General features: G+C 46.6%; 2 protein-coding genes across 3 annotated transcripts; both read right to left on the bottom strand.

The window, feature by feature from the left end:
- Positions 1 to 2,506: 2,506 nt before the first annotated feature.
- LOC133124858 (gamma-enolase) lies at positions 2,507 to 12,434 on the bottom strand. Its single transcript, XM_061236396.1, has 12 exons — positions 12,330 to 12,434; positions 10,983 to 11,068; positions 10,623 to 10,718; positions 10,200 to 10,258; positions 9,606 to 9,675; positions 7,406 to 7,539; positions 6,653 to 6,875; positions 6,179 to 6,376; positions 4,635 to 4,836; positions 4,099 to 4,207; positions 3,915 to 3,973; positions 2,507 to 3,173 (listed from the first exon to the last, which is right to left on the bottom strand). Exons 2-12 carry the CDS (start codon positions 11,065 to 11,067, stop codon positions 3,104 to 3,106), a joined length of 1,305 nt encoding a protein of 434 aa, XP_061092380.1. The 5' UTR covers position 11,068; positions 12,330 to 12,434; the 3' UTR covers positions 2,507 to 3,103.
- A 1,098-nt stretch (positions 12,435 to 13,532) lies between these two features.
- On the bottom strand, positions 13,533 to 21,926 carry mlf2 (myeloid leukemia factor 2). 2 transcript variants are annotated; one of them, XM_061236469.1, is made up of 8 exons: positions 21,035 to 21,926; positions 20,654 to 20,765; positions 20,037 to 20,072; positions 19,890 to 19,946; positions 19,353 to 19,481; positions 16,303 to 16,462; positions 15,054 to 15,281; positions 13,533 to 13,941 (listed from the first exon to the last, which is right to left on the bottom strand). In XM_061236469.1, the coding sequence occupies exons 1-7, from the start codon at positions 21,076 to 21,078 to the stop codon at positions 15,064 to 15,066; spliced, it is 756 nt and encodes a 251-aa protein (XP_061092453.1). In that variant the 5' UTR covers positions 21,079 to 21,926; the 3' UTR covers positions 13,533 to 13,941; positions 15,054 to 15,063. The 2 variants fall into 2 exon arrangements, with proteins under 2 accessions (XP_061092453.1, XP_061092457.1); XM_061236473.1 differs by lacking the exon at positions 21,035 to 21,926 and having other exon boundaries at positions 20,583 to 20,685.
- Positions 21,927 to 23,212: the final 1,286 nt, after the last annotated feature.

Genomic DNA, 23,212 nt, shown 5'->3' with positions numbered 1-23,212 from the left:
GTCGGTACAGGCACAATCAGAGGGGGAGAGAGATGCATAGAGAGAGAGAGAGAGAGAGAGAGAGAGAGAGAGAGAGAGAGTCGTAATTTGCATAGATTCTCAAGGAAAGGGGGAGTAAGAGAGGGAGGGAAACGCAAGAGGAGCAGAGTGAGGCCCAAAACTAACAAAAATGGGGAGGGGGAAGGCGGAGAGAGCTGCTTTCTTCCTGTCTTCTTATTGACTATCACTTTTTATGTTAAAAAATTGACCATGCAACAGAAAAATGTATGATTAATGTTCCCGTGCTGTAGTCTGCAGGTCCCCCTTACCCCGTGTTCTTCTATTTGTGTCGTCATTTTTCTGCATTCCCTTCCATTTCACGGTAGTTAGGCTACATGTACCCCACTATCACACATATTGTTCCATGGCTACTCCACAGTTTTACAACCCCACCCCCCTGACAGAAATAAAAACTTCTACATTTTTTTTAGCCTGTAATGAAATGTTCACTATAATCCACCAATTGCGGCACAACTTGTACAATGTCTCTGCGCGTCTCACACACCATCTAAGTACGAGGAATGTTACTTTTATTAGCTAGCTTATTCCCGGCCAGATGATACCAATGCAATACATTTCTGTCGCAATGTATAATTATGTATTTCTGGAATTCCTGTCCTTGCCTTTTAGGACACTATAAACACTACATGTCCAGTCAGGCGGTATTTTAGTCCACCTATATCTCCTGCCGTTTATTCAAATAGCCTCCTGTCCCGTCTCCTTTTGTGCTGTAGCCATAGTAACCAGGGGAGAGAGAGAGAGAGAGAGAGAGAGAGAGAGAGAGAGAGAGAGAGAGAGAGAGGGAGAGAGAGAGAGAGAGAGAGAGAGGGAGAGAGAGAGAGAGAGAGAGAGAGAGAGAGAGAGAGAGAGAGAGTGCCGTAGGCCTATACCTCCAGACGTCTCGTGCTCCCTCTGCTGACATTGTAAAAAATAACTCAAATTTGTAACGTTCAATTGAAAGACTTGACTTCATTGTAACTGCAGTCGAATTATGCAGGTGCTGCACGTGCGAGTTCACAGAGGATAGCCTACTCTTGCCGTGACTGATATTCCCAAGGTAGGCTAATACTTGGATAGGAACGTGCCGGGGAGTTGATTTTCTTAGTTTTGATGATGATTTAGCGATTCGATTTTTTTATAAAACGGGTTAACATGACATCTTAATGATAACACATATTATTAAAACGTTATGTTATCCAATTTTATAAGTTTCTTTAAAACACGTGTTTTAAAGCAACTTATAGCACCATTTGAGCTACTGTTTATTTTTAGGAAAGTTAAGCAACAAACTCAACGGATACAAAAATGTCTCCAATAAGTAAACCTGTTAACAGCACGCCAAATGTCACAGTTAACTAAGGGGAAAGGTTATTGCGTGAACAAAGCGTACAGAAAAGAGAGGAAAGTATTCCTCTTATTAGCCCTCTGTAATACTGTGTTTGTGATACTGCTAGTGGTACAATGCTGCTCTGGAACCCGCAGATCTCACCCTAATGAAAATCCCCACCCAGCCTTAAATGATTTTAGCAAGCGCGTCCTGATTAACGGTAAATACATTCATATAGGAAACAGTAGGCTACCTGCTATCATTATCCCCCAGTGTCATTATTTTATGACAACAGTAAAACTCTGAGAGTCACGATCATGACATACAATCACGCCAGAGTAATTTTGCTTGTTTTATTAGACGGGGGATGGCCAAATATTCTCATCTGCACGCCAAATTTAACTTCCAATAAGCATAGTATAGTCCCTGAGGTAAAGGTACGTTTCTATTGCTATAACAGCTTTCATAGCCCGAATGTCAGCCAAATTAGCATTTGGTCATGCTTGAGTGATTTCATTGGTTTAATTAGTCTAATTCCCCAAGCATCAACATCAAAGTCATACTAACACAATTAATTCCTATAAAATTAGATTTCTAATTTTTCGGTGTGCAGCCATTTTGAAAACATAAACATTCAGCCATCACATATTCACTTGATTCACTTGAATATCTTACCATTGCTATGGGTGTGGAATGGCAGGACATAGACTATGAAGGAGCAGAGGGCAGGATCACCACTTCATTGTTCAAAAATTGCCGAAAACATTGTGGTATTTAATTCTAGTAGTCTGTATGTTCCGGTATAAACTATCCAATTCACTTAGAAACTGGCCAGACCAACAGAGTCATTATTCTAATCTGATATAATAATAAGAAAATATTTTTCATGGGAGACGCATAGGTATTCCTCAAAACATTGCTTGCTGTAAAATACAGATTGCAAGAAAAATCTTTGGAGCATTTTGTTTAGCAACTACATAGTGTACCTTTGTAGTTTGTCAAACTGAGTCCCAGAGTGGACTAGTCATACTAGTTGTAGTCCATCAAGGCGCCTGTTGCTTAACTTCATTGTTTTCATGAACAACCCCCCCCCCCCCCCCATCAAAAAAGAAAACACAAAACAGAAGCAGACACGGTGAATGTGGTTTGAGTAATCATCAGAAGTATTTATCTCTTTATTTGTAGTTCTGTGGCAAGCGTTGCATTTGAATAATGCCTCTACGGGCATAGGGGTAAGGGGATACAGCAAGAGGTAAGCTGAAGTGAGGTCTGGGGGTCAGGACAGCAGTCGTGGAAAGAGACGCTGAAAGAGGGGGTCCTGAAGTGGGTGAAATATGTGGACAATCGAGTGAATGGAGAGGGAAAGAAAGAGCAAAGGAGACTGGGGAAGGAAAGCGGGGGAGCTAGACAAAGTGCTTTTCTGTGTTAGTAGTGAAAGAGAGACAGAGACTCTGCTACACACTGCTCTTTCTTCCGTACGTAAAGCAGTCAGTCTCTTAAGTGCATATCCGTCGGCCATTAAATTGATCAGTCAGTCGACGCATCTGACTGCGCGTGCAGTGCCCGACAGTGAGTCGGTGACTATTTGGTGAGGTCTCGCTCAGTGAGTCGGTCTGTGTCTGTCCGTTTCTGGTGCATCGGCGCTCCCGCTGGGTCTCGGTCTGATCCTGCCTGTCGTCTGTCCGTAGGTTCCAGTGAATCGTCGCGTCGGTGTGTCTCGGCGTCCGTGCGGCACTTTCACAGAGCGCTCGGGTTTCGGAAGTTGTGCCCGGCGAAGCGCGCTTGGTCACCCAATTCCTCTTCAATCCTGAGAGTGAGAGAGGGAAAGAGAGTGTGTGTGTGTATGTGTGTATGCGTGTGTGCGTGTGAGTATGTGTGTTTGTGTGTGTATGTGTGTGTGTGCAAGTATGTGTGTATGTGTGTGTTTATGTGTGTATGTGTGTGTGTGTGTGTGTGTGCGGGTATGTGTGTGGGTATGTGTGTGTGTGCAAGTATGTGTGTATGTGTGTGTTTATGTGTGTGTATGTGTGTGTGTGTGTGTGTGTGTGGGTATGCGTGTGTGTGTGTATGTGTGTGCGAGTATGTGTGTTTGTGTGTGTGTGTGGGTATGTGTGTGTGTGCAAGTATGTGTGTATGTGTGTGTTTATGTGTGTGTGTGTGTGTGTGTGTGTGTGGGTATGCGTGTGTGTGTATGTGTGTGTGCGTGCAAGTATGTGTGTTTGTGTGTGTGTGTGTGGGTATGCGTGTGTGTGTGTGTATGTGTGTGTGCGTGTGAGTGTGTGTGTGTGTGTGTGTGCATGCATGTGTGTGTGTGTGTGAGTGTGTGTGTGCGAGTATGTGTGTGTGTGCGAGTGTGTGTGTGTATGCGTGGGTGTGTGTGTGTGTATGTGTGTTTATGTGTGTGAGAGAGAAAGAGAGAAAGACACAGACAGAGAAAGAGAGAAATAGAAACAGAACAAAAAGTAAGATTGTCATTATACACATTGTATACACATTGTATACACATTGAAACAGTTGACAGATATGTGCAGAAGTGATTAATACTGACCTCATGAGCTGGTTGTATTTAGCCAGCCGCTCTGATCTGCAGGGGGCTCCAGTCTTGATCTGAAGTGGGGGGTGGAAGAAAAAGGCATTGAAGGGTCCCAAAATGGGGAGGAAATTATTATCATGCAGCCATTTGCAATGTTGGGCTAGAAGCAGGGTCTATGGAGTCAAGGTGTGCTAGTTACCTGTCCAGTGCAAAGCCCCACCACCAGGTCAGCAATGAAAGTGTCTTCAGTCTCGCCCGAGCGATGACTCACCATCACTCCCCAGCCGTTCTCCTGCGCCAGTTTGCATCTGAAGAAGAGTTAGCAAGGATTAGAGAGAGACACACACGCACATACATACACACATACACATGCACACAGGTCTCTGCATGCATATGCACGTACAAGCACATATACATATGCACACGCACATGTGTGCATATGGCAAATTATTGGCAAAATACTTCCCAACAGATTGTCAGATCATAGAAAGTTAACACTGGAAATACTATGGGGAATAGCTGAGGTAGGTTTTTTTTTTTTTTGGCCAAAGCACAATATAATTTACACGGAGAACATGTCCTCCGATAAATAATCGCTGCTAAAATATTTTGTATTTTAATCACATACAGTGCCCTCTATCTCGTTTTTGCACAAAACGGCTAATTTCATTAACAGCAGGCATTTTGCCGCGTGCGCTAAATGGCCCCTGAATGCTGAGCGGGGAGCGGCCTTACGCCCGGATGGCCTCGGTGACGGAGCCGATCTGGTTGACTTTCAGCAGCAGGCAGTTACAGGCCCGGTCCTCCACCGCCTTCTCTATCCGCCGGGGGTTGGTGACCGTCAGGTCGTCCCCCACGATCTGGATCCCCACGGACGCTGTCAGCTGGGACCACGCCGGCCAGTCGTCCTGGTCGAAGGGGTCCTCTATGGACACCACTAGGGGGACAAACCGGCGCCCGGTCAGAAGGACGTGTTTCTCGCGTGTCAGGACCGGAACAATTCACAGGAATGCTCAGACAGCTTTCTATTTGAATGCTACGGTGTGCTTCATCCTTGTCTCCGAGTAACAAAAATCCAAGAATGTCTTATTGTTAGACATCTGCCACAAGTTTGATAGCTGGAGACATAAACCAAAGAAAAGAGGGGTGATTCATGAAAGTCGCTGTCAGTGTTTCCACAGTAATGGGAGATGACACCATCTTGTTAGAGCATTTTCACACTCATACACATGGTTACTAGGATTTGTAAGTGTTACCATAGGTGTGAGGAATGAGACCTTATTTGGGAGTGATTTTTAAAAGGAGCACCAGGGAAACTGCCACAGTTCTACATTTGTGTGTCATTAAAGTACAGTGTAATGTACTAAATAAAAGGATAGTGGCAAAGTGCCACCCGTTCCCCTGTGGTCTAATGTCAAATCACATTGCTTAGGAATACCTGCACAGAGCATTTTTTCTTCGGTGAGGTCATCATGAAATAGCAAGCTAAAATGCCATATGCAAATATGTTGCTACGGAACACATTTTAACAATAGTGGCTCTGTGTATTTCCAAAACCATGAAATATTTCCACCTCTTCTATGCCAAACAATTTAGGGTGCACTGTACTGTAATATTTGGGTTGTTTTGGTATTAGCTGAAATGAATGTATCAGTTAGCCAATGTTAAGACTAATGGCCCATCATATTTAGATAGGTATGATGGGTCAATATGATGACACGTACATGAGAGGCAAGGCCTTTGATGCACCTCTGATGCCGCAAATGATTTTAAAAAATGACAGCTGTGGAGAGATTTTTAAAATAATATTAAAAGCAACAAAAGAACTTTGAAGTTTGCAACACTTTGTTGCAACGGGAACGGAAATTTATTTTATTTTTAAGTGCTCTAAGATTTCTTAGTTCCCTCAGAGCTGAGAATGGCCATTTTGTGAATCTGTCAAGTTCTATTGTAGAATGTTGGCTTTCTTTGACATTCCCTCCATAATTTGATAGCAATACTCCATTGTACAACGGATTTGAATGTCAGGCAGTGTGTCATATGTATTGTGCCTCCCAAAATCATTGCCTCTGACTCAGCACTATTGTCATGCACATCCCAATTGACATATGCAGTCTCATTGGTTATCATTATGTTTACAACAGTGTTTTGTGAAGGACAAAACAACAAACAGCTGCTGGAATCATTTGGACACTCATTTGAGATATAGACGATAGGTGCTCACTGAGAGTGTATAGACACACACAGGAACAGGGCCAAACGGTAGCGGACAGATCCACCTGGATAATTGTTGACGAAGCTCTGGTATATCTCGGACAGCTCCTGGGCACTGATGTGTCTGTCAGGGTTGGGGGGCGATTTGAAGTCAAGGTCGTATTTCCCGTCTTGGTAAAACTCGGACGCTGCCACATCCATGCCGATCACCACCTTGTCCGTGAAGCCGGCTTTCTCTATGGCTGTCTTCAGCAACTCCAGTGCTGGGGGGAATGAGAGAGAGACAGAGTGAAGAGAGGAGGAAAAGGGAGATGGAGAGAGAGAGATGTTAGTGGCAGACAGGGTTGCCTGTTCTTTGTGGATCCTTTTATTTTTACACTGGGGTGGATACTGAGAGCAAATGAGTGGATTATTGTTGCAGAATGTATTGAGTGATGCACACACACACACACACACACACACACACACACATACATTCACAGACATGGACACACAAGCACACACACAGATCAGTTGTGTGAATGACGTCTGTCTCATACCCTCGCTGTTCTCCAGGATGTTTGGGGCGAACCCGCCCTCATCGCCCACATTGGTGGCATCCTGGCCGTACTTTTCACGGATCACGCCCCTCAAGGTTTGGTAGAGCTCCGCACCCACGCGCAGGGCCTCCCGAAATGACTCCGCCCCCACCGGGAGCACCATGAACTCCTGCATGGCCAGCTTGTTCCCTGCGTGGGACCCACCATTGATCACGTTGAAGGCCTGAGAGACAGAAATGAACAACCCGGATCGAACCATCGTGACAGTAAAGGGAAAAAAATCCAATTAAATGTAGATAGCTAACATTACTGCTGTGGTATCGCCTGTTTTCCGTTCTGGTTCCTCAGTGGTGGAATGACTTGCCTACCACTGTCAGGACAGCAGAATCCCTCTCCCTATTTCGACGCAGACTAAAAACACACCGTTTCAAACTGTACCTTAGTCCTCCCTCCTGATTTCGCCCACCCCCTTTCTGATATCCCCATCCCCATCCCCATCCCTCTTCCCTCTTCTAACCCCCCCCAAAAAAAAATCAAAAAAAAATTTGCACTTATGATGACTATATGTTTAGAACAACACTTCATGTGTATTTTACTAGTTATGGATGTGATGCTTTAACTTGTGGAAGAACCTATGCACTTGTAAGTCGGTTTGGATTAAAAGCGTCTGCTAAATGATAGAAATGTAAATGTAAATGTGATGGTTGCTGCTCCCAACCACATTAATAAAGGCAGTGACAGGAAGGTGCTCACAGGAACAGGCAGCACCAGCTCTGCGTTTCCCGCCAGGTCGGCGATATGGCGGTACAGAGGAACGCCCTTCTCCGCTGCTCCGGCCTTGCATATGGCCAAGGAAACACCCAGGATCGCGTTGGCGCCAAATTGAGCTGGAGGAAGAGTGCGGGGCAAAGAAAGGGTTAATGGAACATTGCTAAAATGAGTCAAAACTGTCTCACCTCATTGGCAATAGGATTGTCTTATTTAGCAAAAAGGTAATAGTTGAGATTGAGTTATTTTTTTTGTAGTGAATGTGTACATAACATACGTACATGAGCAGAGGAGGCCTGGGGCAAACTCAAAGGCATTAGAATCGCAACATCTATAAGAAAAAGGCTGTATATATCTACTCACAAGAGATACATTCCACACCATCAATTCACAACAATCGTTTCACAAAATCCTCGTGATGCAGCTTTGTTTCACACTGACAGAGGTGGAAAACTCTTTTAACTCTATTAACGCTCTAGAAGTAAAAGTCCTCCCCAGTCATTTTGCTCCAGTCACCTGGATTTGCTAATTAGCACAAGTCTTCATCTAAGAGGAAGAACTAATTTACTTTCTGACCCCTGGACTTTCCACCGGTGCACCGGTGACACACCTGACTCCGATGTTGTTCCTGCTGTGGCACCCATGTCAAAAGCTCTCGTACGATTTCCCTCTGCTGGTTTTTGGCCAGTGGGAAAGGTCAGAGAAAATTCTGACCCCCAGACACACAGAACAAAATGACCCAGACATTAATTGGAAACGGACATGCTGAAAGTGGTATTATCAGTGTCAAGGGTAGTCGGACACTGCTGTGCACCAGCTTCTCATCAATTAATTCAACACGATTGCAAACAGGTTCAACCTGGGACACCTGAAAGCCTGGGATGCGTGTTAATATATGAGTGGGCCGGCATGTCCTGCAGGTCTATGAAGGTCCATGGATGAAGTGTTTCACTCAGCTTGGACGGCACCTGGAAAGTCTTGGGATCTTGGAGTGGCACTGGACAACATTTTCCCTCTCAGAGAACATGACTTTCTGTAAACACATTCAGAGAATCAGGCCCTTCCTCACCACCTACTCAACCCAGCTCCTGGTTCTAGACATTTCCCATCTAGGCTACTCCGGCTCCATATTTGCTGGTCTCCCTGCCTCTTCCATGGGGCCTCTGCAGCTTTTCCAGGACATTGTAGCGCTCACCTGATGTGCAAACCTCCCCGGGCTCAGTCATATCACTCCCCTTCTCATTTCCTCCGCTGACAACCTGTAATGGCTTGTATCGAGTTGAGCACATTGGTTCTAGCCTATTGGGCAGCTAAGGGACCGCGTTGTTATATCTTCAACAGATCATCACCCAGACCTCTGCGTTCTGCTACCTCTGGGCATCTCCACCCCCCCCCGGGTGCCGACACTTCCAGGTCCTGTCTCCTATCGCTTCTGATCCCCAGGTGGTGGAATGAGCTTCTTACTGTGACCAGCACCGCAGAAACCCCTGCTCATCTTCCGAAACATACTGGACACCCACCTCTGTCCCACGGCTCTCCTCTTTCTTTGAGAACTTCTGGTCGTGACGGTAATGTGATTGATGTAGCTGAGCAAGGACAGGTTCAGTTGTGTAGTGCCATATACGTTTGTTTACAATACAAATTTTCGGTTTGTAGGTTAACATTGCGTCTGTTTTTTTTTCGGTGATAGAGCACTCTTTTGCACTTTTGCAAGTTGCTCTGGACAGGTTAATCTCCTGAGTGATTGCGATGTAATTTCTCAATACCTGTCTGAATCCCAACTCCCATGGTAACAAGTCAAACCAGGTGTGGCGGGGGCACACTTTCTCAACAGTGGCCTCATCTGTCTTTATCGTCTGTGATATTCGTTTATTATAGAATTGCTTCACAAGATCACACAGTTGATTATTATTCAAAGATTGGCATTTGGCTTTTTAAATACTTCATGTTATTTCCATTTAAATCTTTGATTGAATTCATGTAGAGTGACTAATGAAGACTGCATTAATAGTCGTCTGATTATTGTCAGGCAATTAGGCGTAATTTCCTTGCTGAATTGCCACCTGTAATTAACTGCAAAGGTTTCAGACTTTGTGCATTGATTCCAGATTGGGCATGACAGAGACAGATTCTCCAGGCATTGTGTTGAATTGTAATGCAATATATTGGCGTGTGTTGGACTCACACTTATTTTCAGTCCCATCCATCTCAATCATCATATTGTCCAACTTCTCCTGCTCAACAACGCTGATCTCCTGCAAGGTAAAAACACAGTGCAGAATGAAATCCTTCCCTGCTCTCATTATCAGTGTTTCTCAGCAGAAATGTCTCATAAATGTCTGTCTCAGCGCAATGGAAAACCATGCTGGGCACAGAATCCTCCCAACTGTTCAGTGTTATGTTGTGGTGTTCTTGCATTCCCAGGCCAACCGCTTGTTTCTAGAATTTTCCACACAATCACTGATGATCAGAGAACACTGTCACTGTCAATGATGGACCTCATCGGCCTGTAACCACACAGTCCCATGTGTCGAACATGGAAAAAGTGAGGGAGCAGCATGCCCCTTGGGTAGAAGAGCTTTGTTTATCGTGGAGCAATTAAAAATGGATGGACGGCCTGTTGTACAGCGGTGTGTGTGTGAGGGGGGGGGGGGGATTGGCTTTCAGTGAGAGGCTGCACATCAGGCACGATGCCAGAGTGGGGCGTGACCGCCATCACATGACCCCCCATCACGTGACCGATGCGGCAGGGAGGTGGCAGTTTGTTTCTCAGACTCACAGACTGGATGAGGGCGGGTCTGATGGTGTCATTGATGTGAGCCACAGCCTTCAGCACACCTGGGAAAAAGAGAGGGAGAGAGTGGAAGAAAGAGAATGGGAGAGGGAGAGATTGAAATGAAATTGAGAGAGAATGAGGGAGAGGGAGAAAGATGGGGGAGAGAGCGAGACAGAAAGAGAGAGAGGGGAGAGTGTGACAGACAAATAGGGAGTTTCCGGTTCAATGTAGATCCTATTAACTTGAGGTGGGGCAGTAGTGGTGATCTCGTTCACTCAGTAGTCAATGCAATGCGATGTAATAGCAATATTATGGTGATCTCAGCTCCTCTGCGCTCTATCCCTCTCTCCAGTGCGGAGTAAAGCATAAACACTGTACAGCTCCTCTCTAACGGCACTTGACTCCACTTCCCTTGAGGCCTCTCACCTTTGCCTTTGTAACGGCTCTTGTCCCCGTCTCTCAGCTCCAAAGCCTCGTAGATGCCAGTAGAGGCTCCACTTGGAACTGCCGCCCTGAACAGTCCTGGTGAAAAGGTTCAGGGGGGAAACGAGGAAAAATTGAAAAACAAGATCAATAAGAGGTCAAAATGATCAGAATTAACTAAATAAATGATCTGCGGGACAACTAAACCAAAAGCGAAAAGCAACAACGTTTCCACTTCCAGACACTTGTTTGATGAATACTTGACGCGATACATGACCGTGAAGTGTCGAGCAGTATAAATTATTGTCCACTGCCTGGTATAACAAGCCAATCAGACGGCCTCCAGGACGGTTAAAGACACACCTTTCTCAGTGTAGAGGTCCACCTCCACTGTGGGGTTTCCCCGAGAGTCCAGGATCTCCCTGGCAACAATGTTCACTATAGACATCCTGTGGAACACACACACACGTGCACACACACACAGACACACACACACACACACACACACATACACAGGCAAACATTTCATTCTCAGGACTCCTAGTAGATAGGTTTGGGTTTTTAACTACAGATTATTATTGTACATTTTAGTGTTTATAGATGGTGGATTAAGGCATGCACATAGATCGTTAAAGAAATAATGACGGACAATTAAAGCACATTTATTATCTGTGTGTGCACTGCATCACATGACAGCCAAGAAAACAAAATGAAAGCCACTGGTTGGGGAGCTCTGTAGTTCTCAAACTGCCATAATCACATTTGGGAAATGCAGTATCATGTGACAGAATCACACCACACAAGCCCTGAAAATCTGGTCCATACTAATGACTGGCATTAGGGTGGAGATAGGAATATACAACGATTCACAGTAATAGCAGCATTTTTTTATTCAACACCTATAGTTAAAAATAAGGTCACACATCCCGTTAGTCAATGTTATTTAATGTATAGTGTGCACTGTAGCATCAACCCTCCCCCTCCCCTCTCTCTGCAGAGGCCCGTCGGCATAAAAACAGAAAGAGCGTGAGATGGAGGAAGAGAAAACGATGGAGGGAGAGAGGGAATGATGGGTAAAGATTATTAAATTATTAAAACTCCTTTTTTTGCATGAAGAAGAAGACTAGCCTGACAGGTACAGTCAGGAAGAAAGAAGGATGAAGAGAGAGAGAGAGAGAGAGAGAATGACCTCTACGGAGGGATGATCAGATACAGGGACAGAATGGAGACAGCTTTTCAGAAGAAACGGTCAGATGCCAGGAGACATGCTGACACATACATGCACAATCACTGACACGACTCACACACACACACACGCACGCTAGCATGCACCGCGTGAAAACACTGACGCAATAGCCCCCAAAAATATACATGGACTTATGGGATAACATGCCCTGGGCTCAGGCAAGGCGGGGTATCTACACAGTAAATAAATATATGCACACACCCCGACCCACAGTGACGGCTATACACAGACACACACACTCAAACACATGGGAACAACATGCGCCCACACACACAGGCACGCATGTAGACACGGGTACACCGATGTAACGGAAAGTCAAGCCGGAAATATTAATTCCGTAACTGCAGTGCCCGAACGGGATCGATCAAAATCACAAAATGACAGAAGACAGAACTAGCAGAGAAGAACAGAAAGACAACAGACGAGGTGAAAGGAATGCATTTTTCTTTTCTTTTTTCCATTACCTGCAGTTTGTGTTCAGCCTTGTAGGGAAAGAGATGAGAGTGAATGAGCGAGAGAGAGGGACGCAGGGGAGGAGGGAGGGGAGGCAGAAGCGTGTGACAGAGGGGGAGGGGTATGTGTGAGTCACTGAAAGATGCAGAGAAAACAGGGAGGGAGGAAGACTAGGTCAAGGAGACAGAGAGAGGAGAGAGGGAGAGAGGAGAGAGGGATCCCGAAGACCTGAGGGTGAAAGAGGGAAGTCATGCCACGTTTTCTAATTCATAAAGCAGAGATATCCAGAAAATAGACAAGAGGAAAGAAAAATAAATGGAGGAAAGAAGAGGATGCTGGACCTCCTGCACTCTGCACAGCGAGGATAGCACAGCTAATAGCGCTACTGCCATAGCAGATACAAAATTATCTTTATTCTAGCCACTGCAGGTACTGCTCACAATTTCACAATGTAGGCCATTTCATTAAAAAAACATGTATGGGGTGGGGGGAGGGGGAATAACAGTAATACAATTAATTTCCCCGATTGCAGCCACATATAGATAAGTTAGATTGGTTTCAATTCTGATGCAGCATATACATTGAAAAAAAAAAAAAAAAGTGTAACAGGAGCTAGAAATATTTCACTTGACCTAGAAGACACAGTCTTAAGTGCAGAGATCCCATGGGAGAGATAAACAGAAGATGAAATCTGTGATGTCACAGAAACAGAAGATTTAATATCCAATAATAAAGCGCCCGGGGTCTAAAGGGAATCTCTCGCTAGGACCACTGCCACACTGCCCTGGACACCCAGGGAATGGCGCAGGGCAGGGCAGGGTGGCCCGGTCGGGCCACGACGTGGAGGAAACGAGTGATGAGAGAAAAAGAGCGATATCCAGAGAGGGAGACTATCTGGGGATGAGGGGAAGGAGAGATATGGGGAGGGTGGGGGGGGGGGGGGGCTGATTTTGATTGGCTCATTTTCTGGTGTGTTCCAGCTGGAAGTCACGTGACCATCTGCAGATACTCTCGCACGGGGGAGCGTGTGCGCGTGTGGGAAGGGGTGGAGCCAGAGGAGAGAGCTGTTATCGACAGACATTTTCACGACACTACGGCAGCGGAGTCAAAGAGCGTAACACAATTCTCTCAGGGAGAGACCATTCTAGGTCGATCGGGTTATATACTCCAGCACAGATGAATAAAAACACAAAAAAACAAACAAACAGCACACCTTTTATCTAACAATGTTTATTAATGATTTTTATTAAGTAGGTAATTAGTCAACAGTGTACAATTCAATCCACAGATAAACTAGTCTCTACACAAACATATGGACTGTACAGTATGTGTATACAGTGTGTGTGCTGCAGCACTGTGTAGTGTGAAAATGTGTGCCTTTACTGTATATACAGTGTGTCGAATGTTACAGTTACTTGGCATGTCTACTGCACGTGTGTGTGTTCTGATGCATACTGGGTGTGGTGTTATGCATTGCACTGTATGTATAATTTATATATAGACAGTCCAGTTACATCAAACATCTTCAAAGGTCAGTCATTTCCTCTTCATATGCCACTTCTTTCCCTCATTTTCTTTCACAGCATCAAGTGGACCCTTCTTTCACCTTCTCTCTCTCTTTTTCTGTGGAGACAAATAAGACCCAAATATATTACACAACAGCAAAGATGATTACATAAACATAAAGCACACTTCTGAAGACTTTGCTGGAGTATTCCAAAAAGATTACTGTTCCAAATTAGCAACGTTTCAAACAAATATGTTGCCCTATATGAGGCATACTTTAAAAAAAGGATTTGCTTTAAAAAGTGAAAGCCCTCCCACAGGTAGACCCAGAATCAACGTTGGTCATGGAAGTCAACTTCACGTCATTACAGGAGCAGAAATTGAAGTTTTGATGTTGCTATTCGATACTTACAAAACACTGATCTGTTTTAGGTAGTAAAGTCGTCATGCCATGACTCAAAGTCATTCTGCCATACTCAACGTCAAGTCGTGGACATAAGGCACATCAACAACATCCACTAACAGGTTGGCCATTAATGCCCATCAAACTTGTTTTCTTTTTTTCAAACTCTACCTCAGTCCTCCCTCCTGATTTCTCCCGCCCCTCCTTTCTGATATCCCTATCCTTGTCTAACAAAAAAATAAAGGAGCACTTATGATGACGACTAGGGCGGCACGGATGGTGCAGTGGGTAGCACTGCCGCCTCACAGCAAGGAGGTCCTGGGTTCGAATCCCCGTCGGCCGGGGCCTCTCTGTGCGGAGTTTGCATGTTCTCCCTGTGTCTGCGTGGGTTTCCTCCGGGTACTCCGGTTTCCTCCCACAGTCCAAAGACACGCAGGTTAGGCTGATTGGAGAGTCTAAATTGCCCGTAGGTATGAGTGTGTGAGTGAATGGTGTGTGTGCCCTGCGATGGACTGGCGACCTGTCCAGGGTGTATTCCTGCCTTTCGCCCAATGTATGCTGGGATAGGCTCCAGCCCCCCTGCGACCCTGATTAGGATAAGCGGGTTCAGATAACGGATGGATGGATGGATGACGACTATATGTTTAGAACAGCATTCCATGCGTATTTTCCTAGTTCCGGATGTGATGCTTTGACTTGTGGTAGAACCTATGCACTTGTAAGTCGCTTTGGATTAAAAGGGTCCGCCAAATGACAAAAATGTAAATGTAAAATGTAATCTCCACCCCGTCCACGCCTTACGGTGATGCCCCGTGTCTGTGCTCACCTGTTCCCGGTCACCAGTCGTAGCGGGGGCGAGTGGGGGGCGGGGGGTGCCTGGGGGAGTCATGGAGGGGGACAGGGGGGGAGGAGGAGTTGGGAGGGGCAGTGAGGGCCAGCTGCTGGACCGCGCCGCCCGCCCTCCTGTCGCGGCCGTAGTCCAGCCCCCGGGCGCTGGGAGGGGGGTAGCGGCCCGCCTCCCTCCTCCATTCCTCGTCAAAGGCTGCAGCCTCACCTGGAGAGGAAGGGGGGGAAAAACTCCACACCTGAGCGAGCGAGCGAATCAGTCACTCACTCTCACACAGCACCGAGCTCACGTAATGGCTCTGGAAGTACAAACGCCATTCATATTCACCACGGAGAATTTGATTCATATAGGAGTAATATGTATTAAAAGTAAAAGGTAGACCTACCATGAGCCAGCAGATTGTGAAATGATGGTGTATGCTCTTACAGAAATCATAAAGCATTTTTTAAGAAATCATGTCTTAATGCTCAACTACACCACCCACAGTCCTAAAGCACCGTTACCACGGAGATGTCCACCACTCCCACGTTTTGCAGGAGGCAGCCATGGAACTATGACCTCTCTCGGAGTCTCCATCAGTTAGCAACCCGTCCCACCCCACCATGGACCAACACTACGACATAAGAAAGCACTAAATATAAAATGTAACTAACCTAAATTGTAGGTGATCGATATCAGCTTAAAACTGATTTGATTACACAAAAGGGATTTGATTACATTGTTCACAATGTACTATTGGATGTGTAGTTCATTCCGGTTAAGTGCTGTTCAGAACACAGTCTTGTACCTTTGCCTTCCGCCCCCGCCCTCCATTTTCCAAAGATTTCTTTACTCAAAATACATTTTTGTAATATCATAATTCATCTGGTAGCTGGATGGTTCAGTTCATGGCTTAAAACGCTTTAGCTAGGAACTTTCTGAAATGTCTATAGCAAAAATGAACGGGAAAATGTCTTCCGGAACCATAGCGGCGGTCGATGACTACAACCCCTATTGCTAGAGTCACCTCCACAGCCTCACCTACAGACTCACTGGGGCATCCATTCTCTCTCAGGCAGGCCCTTAACCTCTGTTCTAGAACACTGGGAGAACACAGGAGAAAGGAAATGACCTCATAATGGTCATGAGAGGCACGTGACCAGGACCCAGAGAGAACGGAGCAGGGCTAGGGCCGGAATGTGCGGAGCTCTTTAAGCGGGCAGGGCTGACGGGACGGGGAAGTCCTCACTCTCTTCCAGGTTGATGTAGTCCTGCCTCTCCTCGCGGTCGCCCGTGTTGCGGTTGCGGGACCTCTCCATCACGTGACCCCGGTCCCAGATGTGGTGGCCGATGGCCAGGCGCTCCACCCCGCTTTCGCTGTCTCGCATGGCCTGACGCGTCTCCCGGATCTGAAAGCACGGGCGCAACGTCACCTCGCAAGCAGCATCACCAGCCAGCAGCCAATCAGGCCAGTGACACGGTGATCTCCTGATTTCAACATTGACAAGCAGCATCACCAGCCAGCAGCCAATCAGGCCAGTGACACGGTGATCTCCTGATTTCAACATTGACAAGCAGCATCACCAGCCAGCAGCCAATCGGGCCAGTGACACGGTGATCTCCTGATTTCAACATTGACAAGCAGCATCACGAGCCAGCAGCCAATCAGGCCAGTGACACGGTGATCTCCTGATTTCAACATTGACAAGCAGCATCACGAGCCAGCAGCCAATCAGGCCAGTGACACGGTGATCTCCTGATTTCAACATTGACAAGCAGCATCACGAGCCAGCAGCCAATCAGGCCAGTGACACGGTGATCTCCTGATTTCAACATTGGCCGATTTTTTTTTTCATTGGCTTACCAGTTGTTACATCACACTGAGGGCTATCTGACTGTAGTAGGAAGACTATTGGTGCAGGCCAGATATAGATCCTGACAATCAGACACATTTGCTGGTCTAGCTGAGCAGCCAGTAGGGCCTCTGTTTCTCGCTGTGCTTAAACAGAACAGTATGAAGGACTTGATAGTATGAACATGAACAAATAAAGAAACAAAGTCAGCGGACTCGTCAACATGGTTAGCAACCAAAAATGTGTTCAAGACCATGTCTATATAGGCGAAGACGGGACACAAGAGACTGCCTATTCCAGCCACACTGTAAGGAGCCACTAGAGACCTGAACGAGTCGTATGCTACTTGCTAAAACAGAACAGCGGGAGAGAACAAGTATTCGAAAAGGCCTGGATTTGCTTTGCGTTCGTATTAGGTCCATATTAGCATACTGTCTGTACCGATGGCTATTCTATCACCAATGTGGTAGCATCTTGTCAACTTGAACAGGAAGCTTTTGCAATACTGGGCGTATGGGGAGAGGGGGGTGCCTGCAACAAACTACTTTGCATGCTACAAGTTCCATTTTTTCATTTCCATTATTACAGGTCTGTAAACAGTATGACACACCGTCATGCATTCTGCTCAAACTCAATTCACTTCATCTAATCAAGGCAAATGCCGATGGGAACTGAAATGAAGAAATATGACTGACTGCACTCCAATATGGAGCCATGTCACATTCAGAGAACTGCACTTTCAGAAATCCTTCTGCTGCGCAATTCATTGTGTCATTATTCCCCACAGAGCCCAGGAAGATGTGCTTCTCCTCCCCACAGCCACACGCCTCCTCCCCACAGCCCTGCACCACTCACCTCCTCCCCAAAGCCATGCACCTCCTCCCCACAGCCACTCACCTCCTCCCCACAGCCACGCACCTCCTCCCCACAGCCCTGCACCACTCACCTCCTCCCCAAAGCCATGCACCTCCTCCCCACAGCCATGCACCACTCACCTCCTCCCCAAAGCCATGCACCTCCTCCCCACAGCCATGCACCACTCACCTCCTCCCCACAGCCACTCACCTCCTCCCTACAGACACGCACCTCCTCCCCACAGGCATGCACCACTCACCTCCTCCCCAAATCCACTCACCTCCTCCCCACAGACACGCACCACTCACCTCCTCCCCACAGCCACACACCTCCTCCCCACAGCCACGCACCTCCGCCCCACAGCCACGCACCTCCTCCCCGCAGCCATGCACCTCCTCCCCAAATCCACTCACCTCCTCCCCACAGGCACGCACCACTCACCTCCTCTCCACAGCCATGCACCTCCTCCCCACAGCCACGCACCTCCTCCCCACAGGCATGCACCACTCACCTCCTCCCCAAATCCACTCACCTCCTCCCCACAGGCACGCACCACTCACCTCCTCCCCACAGGCACGCACCACTCACCTCCTCCACACAGGCACACACCTCCTCCCCACAGCCACGCACCTCCTCCCCACAGCCCTGCACCACTCACCTCCTCCCCAAAGCCATGCACCTCCTCCCCACAGCCATGCACCACTCACCTCCTCCCCAAAGCCACTCACCTCCTCCCTACAGACACGCACCTCCTCCCTACAGACACGCACCTCCTCCCTACAGACACGCACCTCCTCCCCACAGGCATGCACCACTCACCTCCTCCCCACAGGCATGCACCACTCACCTCCTCCCCACAGCCACGCACCTCCTCCCCACAGCCACGCACCTCCTCCCCACAGCCACGCACCTCCTCCCCACAGCCATGCACCTCCTCCCCAAATCCACTCACCTCCTCCCCACAGGCACGCACCACTCACCTCCTCCCCACAGCCATGCACCTCCTCCTCCCCAAATCCACTCACCTCCTCCCCACAGGCACGCACCACTCTCCTCCTCCCCAAATCCACTCACCTCCTCCCCACAGCCACGCACCTCCTCCCCACAGGCATGCACCACTCACCTCCTCCCCACAGCCACTCACCTCCTCCCCAAATCCACTCACCTCCTCCCCACAGCCATGCACCACTCACCTCCTCCCCACAGCCATGCACCACTCACCTCCTCCCCACAGGCATGCACCACTCACCTCCTCCCCACAGGCATGCACCACTCACCTCCTCCCCACAGCCACACACCTCCTCCCCAAATCCACTCACCTCCTCCCCACAGGCACGCACCACTCACCTCCTCCCCACAGCCACGCACCTCCTCCCCACAGCCACGCACCTCCTCCCCACAGCCACGCACCTCCTCCCCACAGCCACGCACCTCCTCCCCACAGCCACGCACCTCCTCCTCACAGCCACGCACCTCCTCCTCACAGCCACGCACAGCCCTGCACCTCCTCCCCACAGCCCTGCACCTCCTCTCCACGCCCTGCTCCTCAGTGCACTGGAGCGTCTCTCTCCGAACATCGGCGTGCTCTTACCCCTCCAGGCGCAGTCCGCAGCTCGCTGGTCTGCTGGTACACCTTGGGCGCGCCGGAGTCTGTTGAGGAGTAGGAGATGACGGTGGAGGAAGAGTAGGTCTGGCAGCTGGGGGAGCCGGACATTCTCTCCTAATGGAGGAGGGAGGGGGAAAGAGAAAACACACAGGGGTGTTAGCTGACAGCACATTAGCTCCAACTCACTGGCACATTAACAGCAATACTGAGAGGGAAGGCAGAGGGAGCCCATTGGGGCCCCTCTGTGTGTGTGTGTGTGTGTGTGTGTGTGTGTGTGTGTGTGTGTGTGTGTGTGTGGTCTGGGTTGGGGTGGTGCAATTAGGAAACTGGGTTGGTAACCTACGTTGCAGGTTTGATTCCCAGGTTGGACACTGCCACTGTGCAATTGAGCAAGGTGCTTAACCAGCATAAATGGGTTTACTATGTAAAATTACTGCTAAATTCCCATACGGTAATGTAATGTTCTGTAAAGTAATGTATTGAACATTGGAAGGTGAGACGGTGCTCCTCTGCAACACGCACCATATTCTCCATCATTCCTCCCATCATCCCAAACATGTCCATGAAGCCTCCTCCACCCTGGGGGAGACAAACAGGAGGTGAGTCCCCTTCCACACTTTAACTTTCAATAAGGCACCCACCTCACGAATCCCATCACAAACAACTCACCATTCCCATCATTCCAAAGGGGGCCATGGCACCAGCCTATCAGAGCAGAGGAGACAATCAGCATTAGCGCCAACTAATGGCAAAAATGCAAATAAACAAAATATGAAATGTTAAAGGCCAACTTCACCCAAAAATCAAAGTTCTGTTTTGTCCACCTTTTTACAATATAAACATTTAGTTAGTTACAATACAATGTCTCATAATATGCGAGTGCAGTTGTTCTGGAAGTATTAAGTGATTTAAATCACAAAGACACAAGCAATATTTCATGAATGTTTGCACAGACATCCACTGTTTTCCTCTACTACCACTGCCTCATTTCCCAGACAGAATGGCAACATCCAAGAGGATAAACTGATAACAAACAACTAGACTGTAGTGTCCTTGAGCCGACTACGAAATTCCAGAGAAAAGTACGTCTGCACTCACTTTAGCTTGAATCATTCTTATATCTGTAAAATGCATACCGTTGCATTCTTACCAGAATAAGGTCAAGGGACAACACATAAAGGGGAATACGGGTAAAATTCACCTTTTAAGACTTACAGGCACACAGACAGGCATGCAAAGGAGGGAAATACAGTGTGAGCGACTGACTGACACCCACACACAGGCACCTGGATGTGTGGGCTGCGGGGGGCCTGGATCTGGGGCGTGAGCGGAAAGGGCTCAAATCCAAAGGACCCAAACAGGCTGCGCATCTGCTGCCTGTGGGCTGCGAAGGGGTCCCTGCAGAAAAGACAGCACCCTCAATGCACACACACAGCACAGCAACGCGTTTCAGTGTATAAGCACATCATGCTAAAAGTATTAAATAACCAAACCGTACACATAAGAGGAGTAACCCAACATTTCCAAACTGTACGTAAACGACCCTCTCTGGTACAGTAGGAGACTAATATCCAACAACTATTCATATAGTTGCATGTCAAATATGACAAGCACGAAGTTAGCTAGACGTGTCTTGAAATATTCGTGCAGTGAAGTCAGGTACTTACATCACGAATGGGGTCTCGTCCACATCACTCAAATAGCGAAACATTGTTGCAACAAACCAGCGTTGATGAGAAGTTTGTAAATTTGTAAAATATAGAATAAAACAACTATATGACTGTAGCAATTATAAGAATATTCTGCTCGCAAGCTGATGTGAGATTGGACAACATTAACTGGCTAAGGTTATTTTAATCGACACACCTCATTCAAGATAGTGAATATAGCTAGCTAGCCAACGTTGAAGCTAGCTAGCTACCTAGGTATCGATCTTGTATAGTCCGCGTTGCCAGAAGTCAGTTATGAGCGCGATTTCTCTCATTTACTTATCCAAAATAATCATCTTGCAATACAGCTAATTTTAAGCAGTCCTGTTTGTTATTGTTCACGCTATAGCATTAGTGCTAGCTAGCTAGCTGATTGAATATTTCATCCCGCTAATCTGTAAGCTACAAATGTAGGTTTGTGTTTATATTGTTGAACTGAAAGTACGGTATTTCTTAGCGAAATATGTATTCGGCCAATTTCAGTTCCAAATGTTTTCTTTTCACCGATAGCGAGCAAACGTGCTAACGGCAGCTATATTGCTGCTATGTAGTCGCAAATGTAAACGGAAGTCAAGCTGACAAAGGAAGCCAAAACGCCAGGCAGTACAACCATTGAGCTTGTTTAAAATATTTTAAACGCAGACCGTTTCTAAAAGATTTACGCACATTCCAGACACAAAGACTGAAACAACGCGAAATATGACTGTCCGTTTCTTTAAACACTTATAACAAGCATCATTTTCAAAGGACGTCAGTCACTAGTAAAAGCTAACATTAGCCCACTATCTTGCTAAATCAGTGTAAAAATAAGAGAGGGTGGGAGCTTTTCTTCTTTAACCTTTAAGCCGGAAATGACGCCACCGGTTGGGCTGTCAGCTCGTGTTTTGGCAAAGATTTTACAGGATTGGGCCAGTAGGGATGGATTCAAACTTTAGGATATTGCATGAGATAGAAAATGTTCATGATTTCTCATGATGCAAACATCTAAATCAGCCAATCACATGTCAGTAACTCAGTGCATAAAAGCATGCAGACATGGACAAGAGGTTCAGTTGTTGTTCAGACCAAATATCAGAATGGGGAAGAAATGTGGAATGATTTTTTTCGGAGCCAGACAGATGGTTTGAGTATCTTGACAATTTTCTCTAGAAATGTAGGTTCTGGGGTTGTGCAATTAATTAAGGGAGTGAACTTGAATTGTGAGAGTGAACAGTGTTTCTGAAGTAGGGCCACATTTAGCTAAAATCTTTCAATAAGGTTGAGGTAGGAGTCTCGACTGGTGGGCAAGTTGAATCCCCAGACTCAACAAAATCTAAGATGAGGTCTCATAAAGTTTTCATTTTTGTTGAGCAACAATGCAGCTCCCATGGTCCTTGTTTTGATTCAGGATACTTCGACTGCTACAGTTCTTTTCTTGGCCCTGTTGGAGGTTTTTGTTTCTGATTTATTTATTTTTTTTGTCTTCTGTTTCTTAAGATTTTTTTTTCTATCACACACATGGTAAATTATGGACAAGAGACAACACTCCCTATTTTTCAGGTGGCAGTAATTAATGTAATTTCTTCCGGTTAAAAAACAACCCAACAAACATAAAAAAGCAGAACCAAACAGATGTGTTATGTAAAGTACTTCTAATTTGACACAATCATGTTGTCCAGAATTTTGCACAGTGTATTTTCCTTAGAAACAACTTCTGTCATCTGCAGACATGAGATTGGCTTTGACCGACTCCTTGAGTCTAAAATCAAGACCCATTTTGACAAATAATATTTTTAATGATCTAATATTAGCAAAATACGAAGTCATATTAACCACACACTAATTTCTGTTTTCTGGCCGCAGGGTTAACCCGTCTTAAATGTATCAGGTCTTTGGTGCATCACAATATTTATTTTGGAATACTACTTTCGTTTTATCGACGTAGTGACGGGACTCATTTATTGCCCACTATTTCCCAAGATCCCCAAATTGATAACTCGCCGTTCGAAGTACATCGCCGTACTGTGGTTTTACCAATGGCCACCAGGGGGAATACTTCACCACATTTAGTCTACGTATCTGAAGGGGACGTTAAATGTGTTAATAAATAGCAATGTTTTCCCTTTTCAAACGTTGTCTATCTTGTGGGAGCTTGTG

The sequence above is a fragment of the Conger conger genome, chromosome 1 (assembly GCF_963514075.1).
Source record: "Conger conger chromosome 1, fConCon1.1, whole genome shotgun sequence".
NCBI lineage: Eukaryota > Metazoa > Chordata > Actinopteri > Anguilliformes > Congridae > Conger > Conger conger.
The sequence above is the reverse complement of the archived record's forward strand: the minus strand, read 5'-3'. Positions and strand labels throughout refer to the sequence as shown.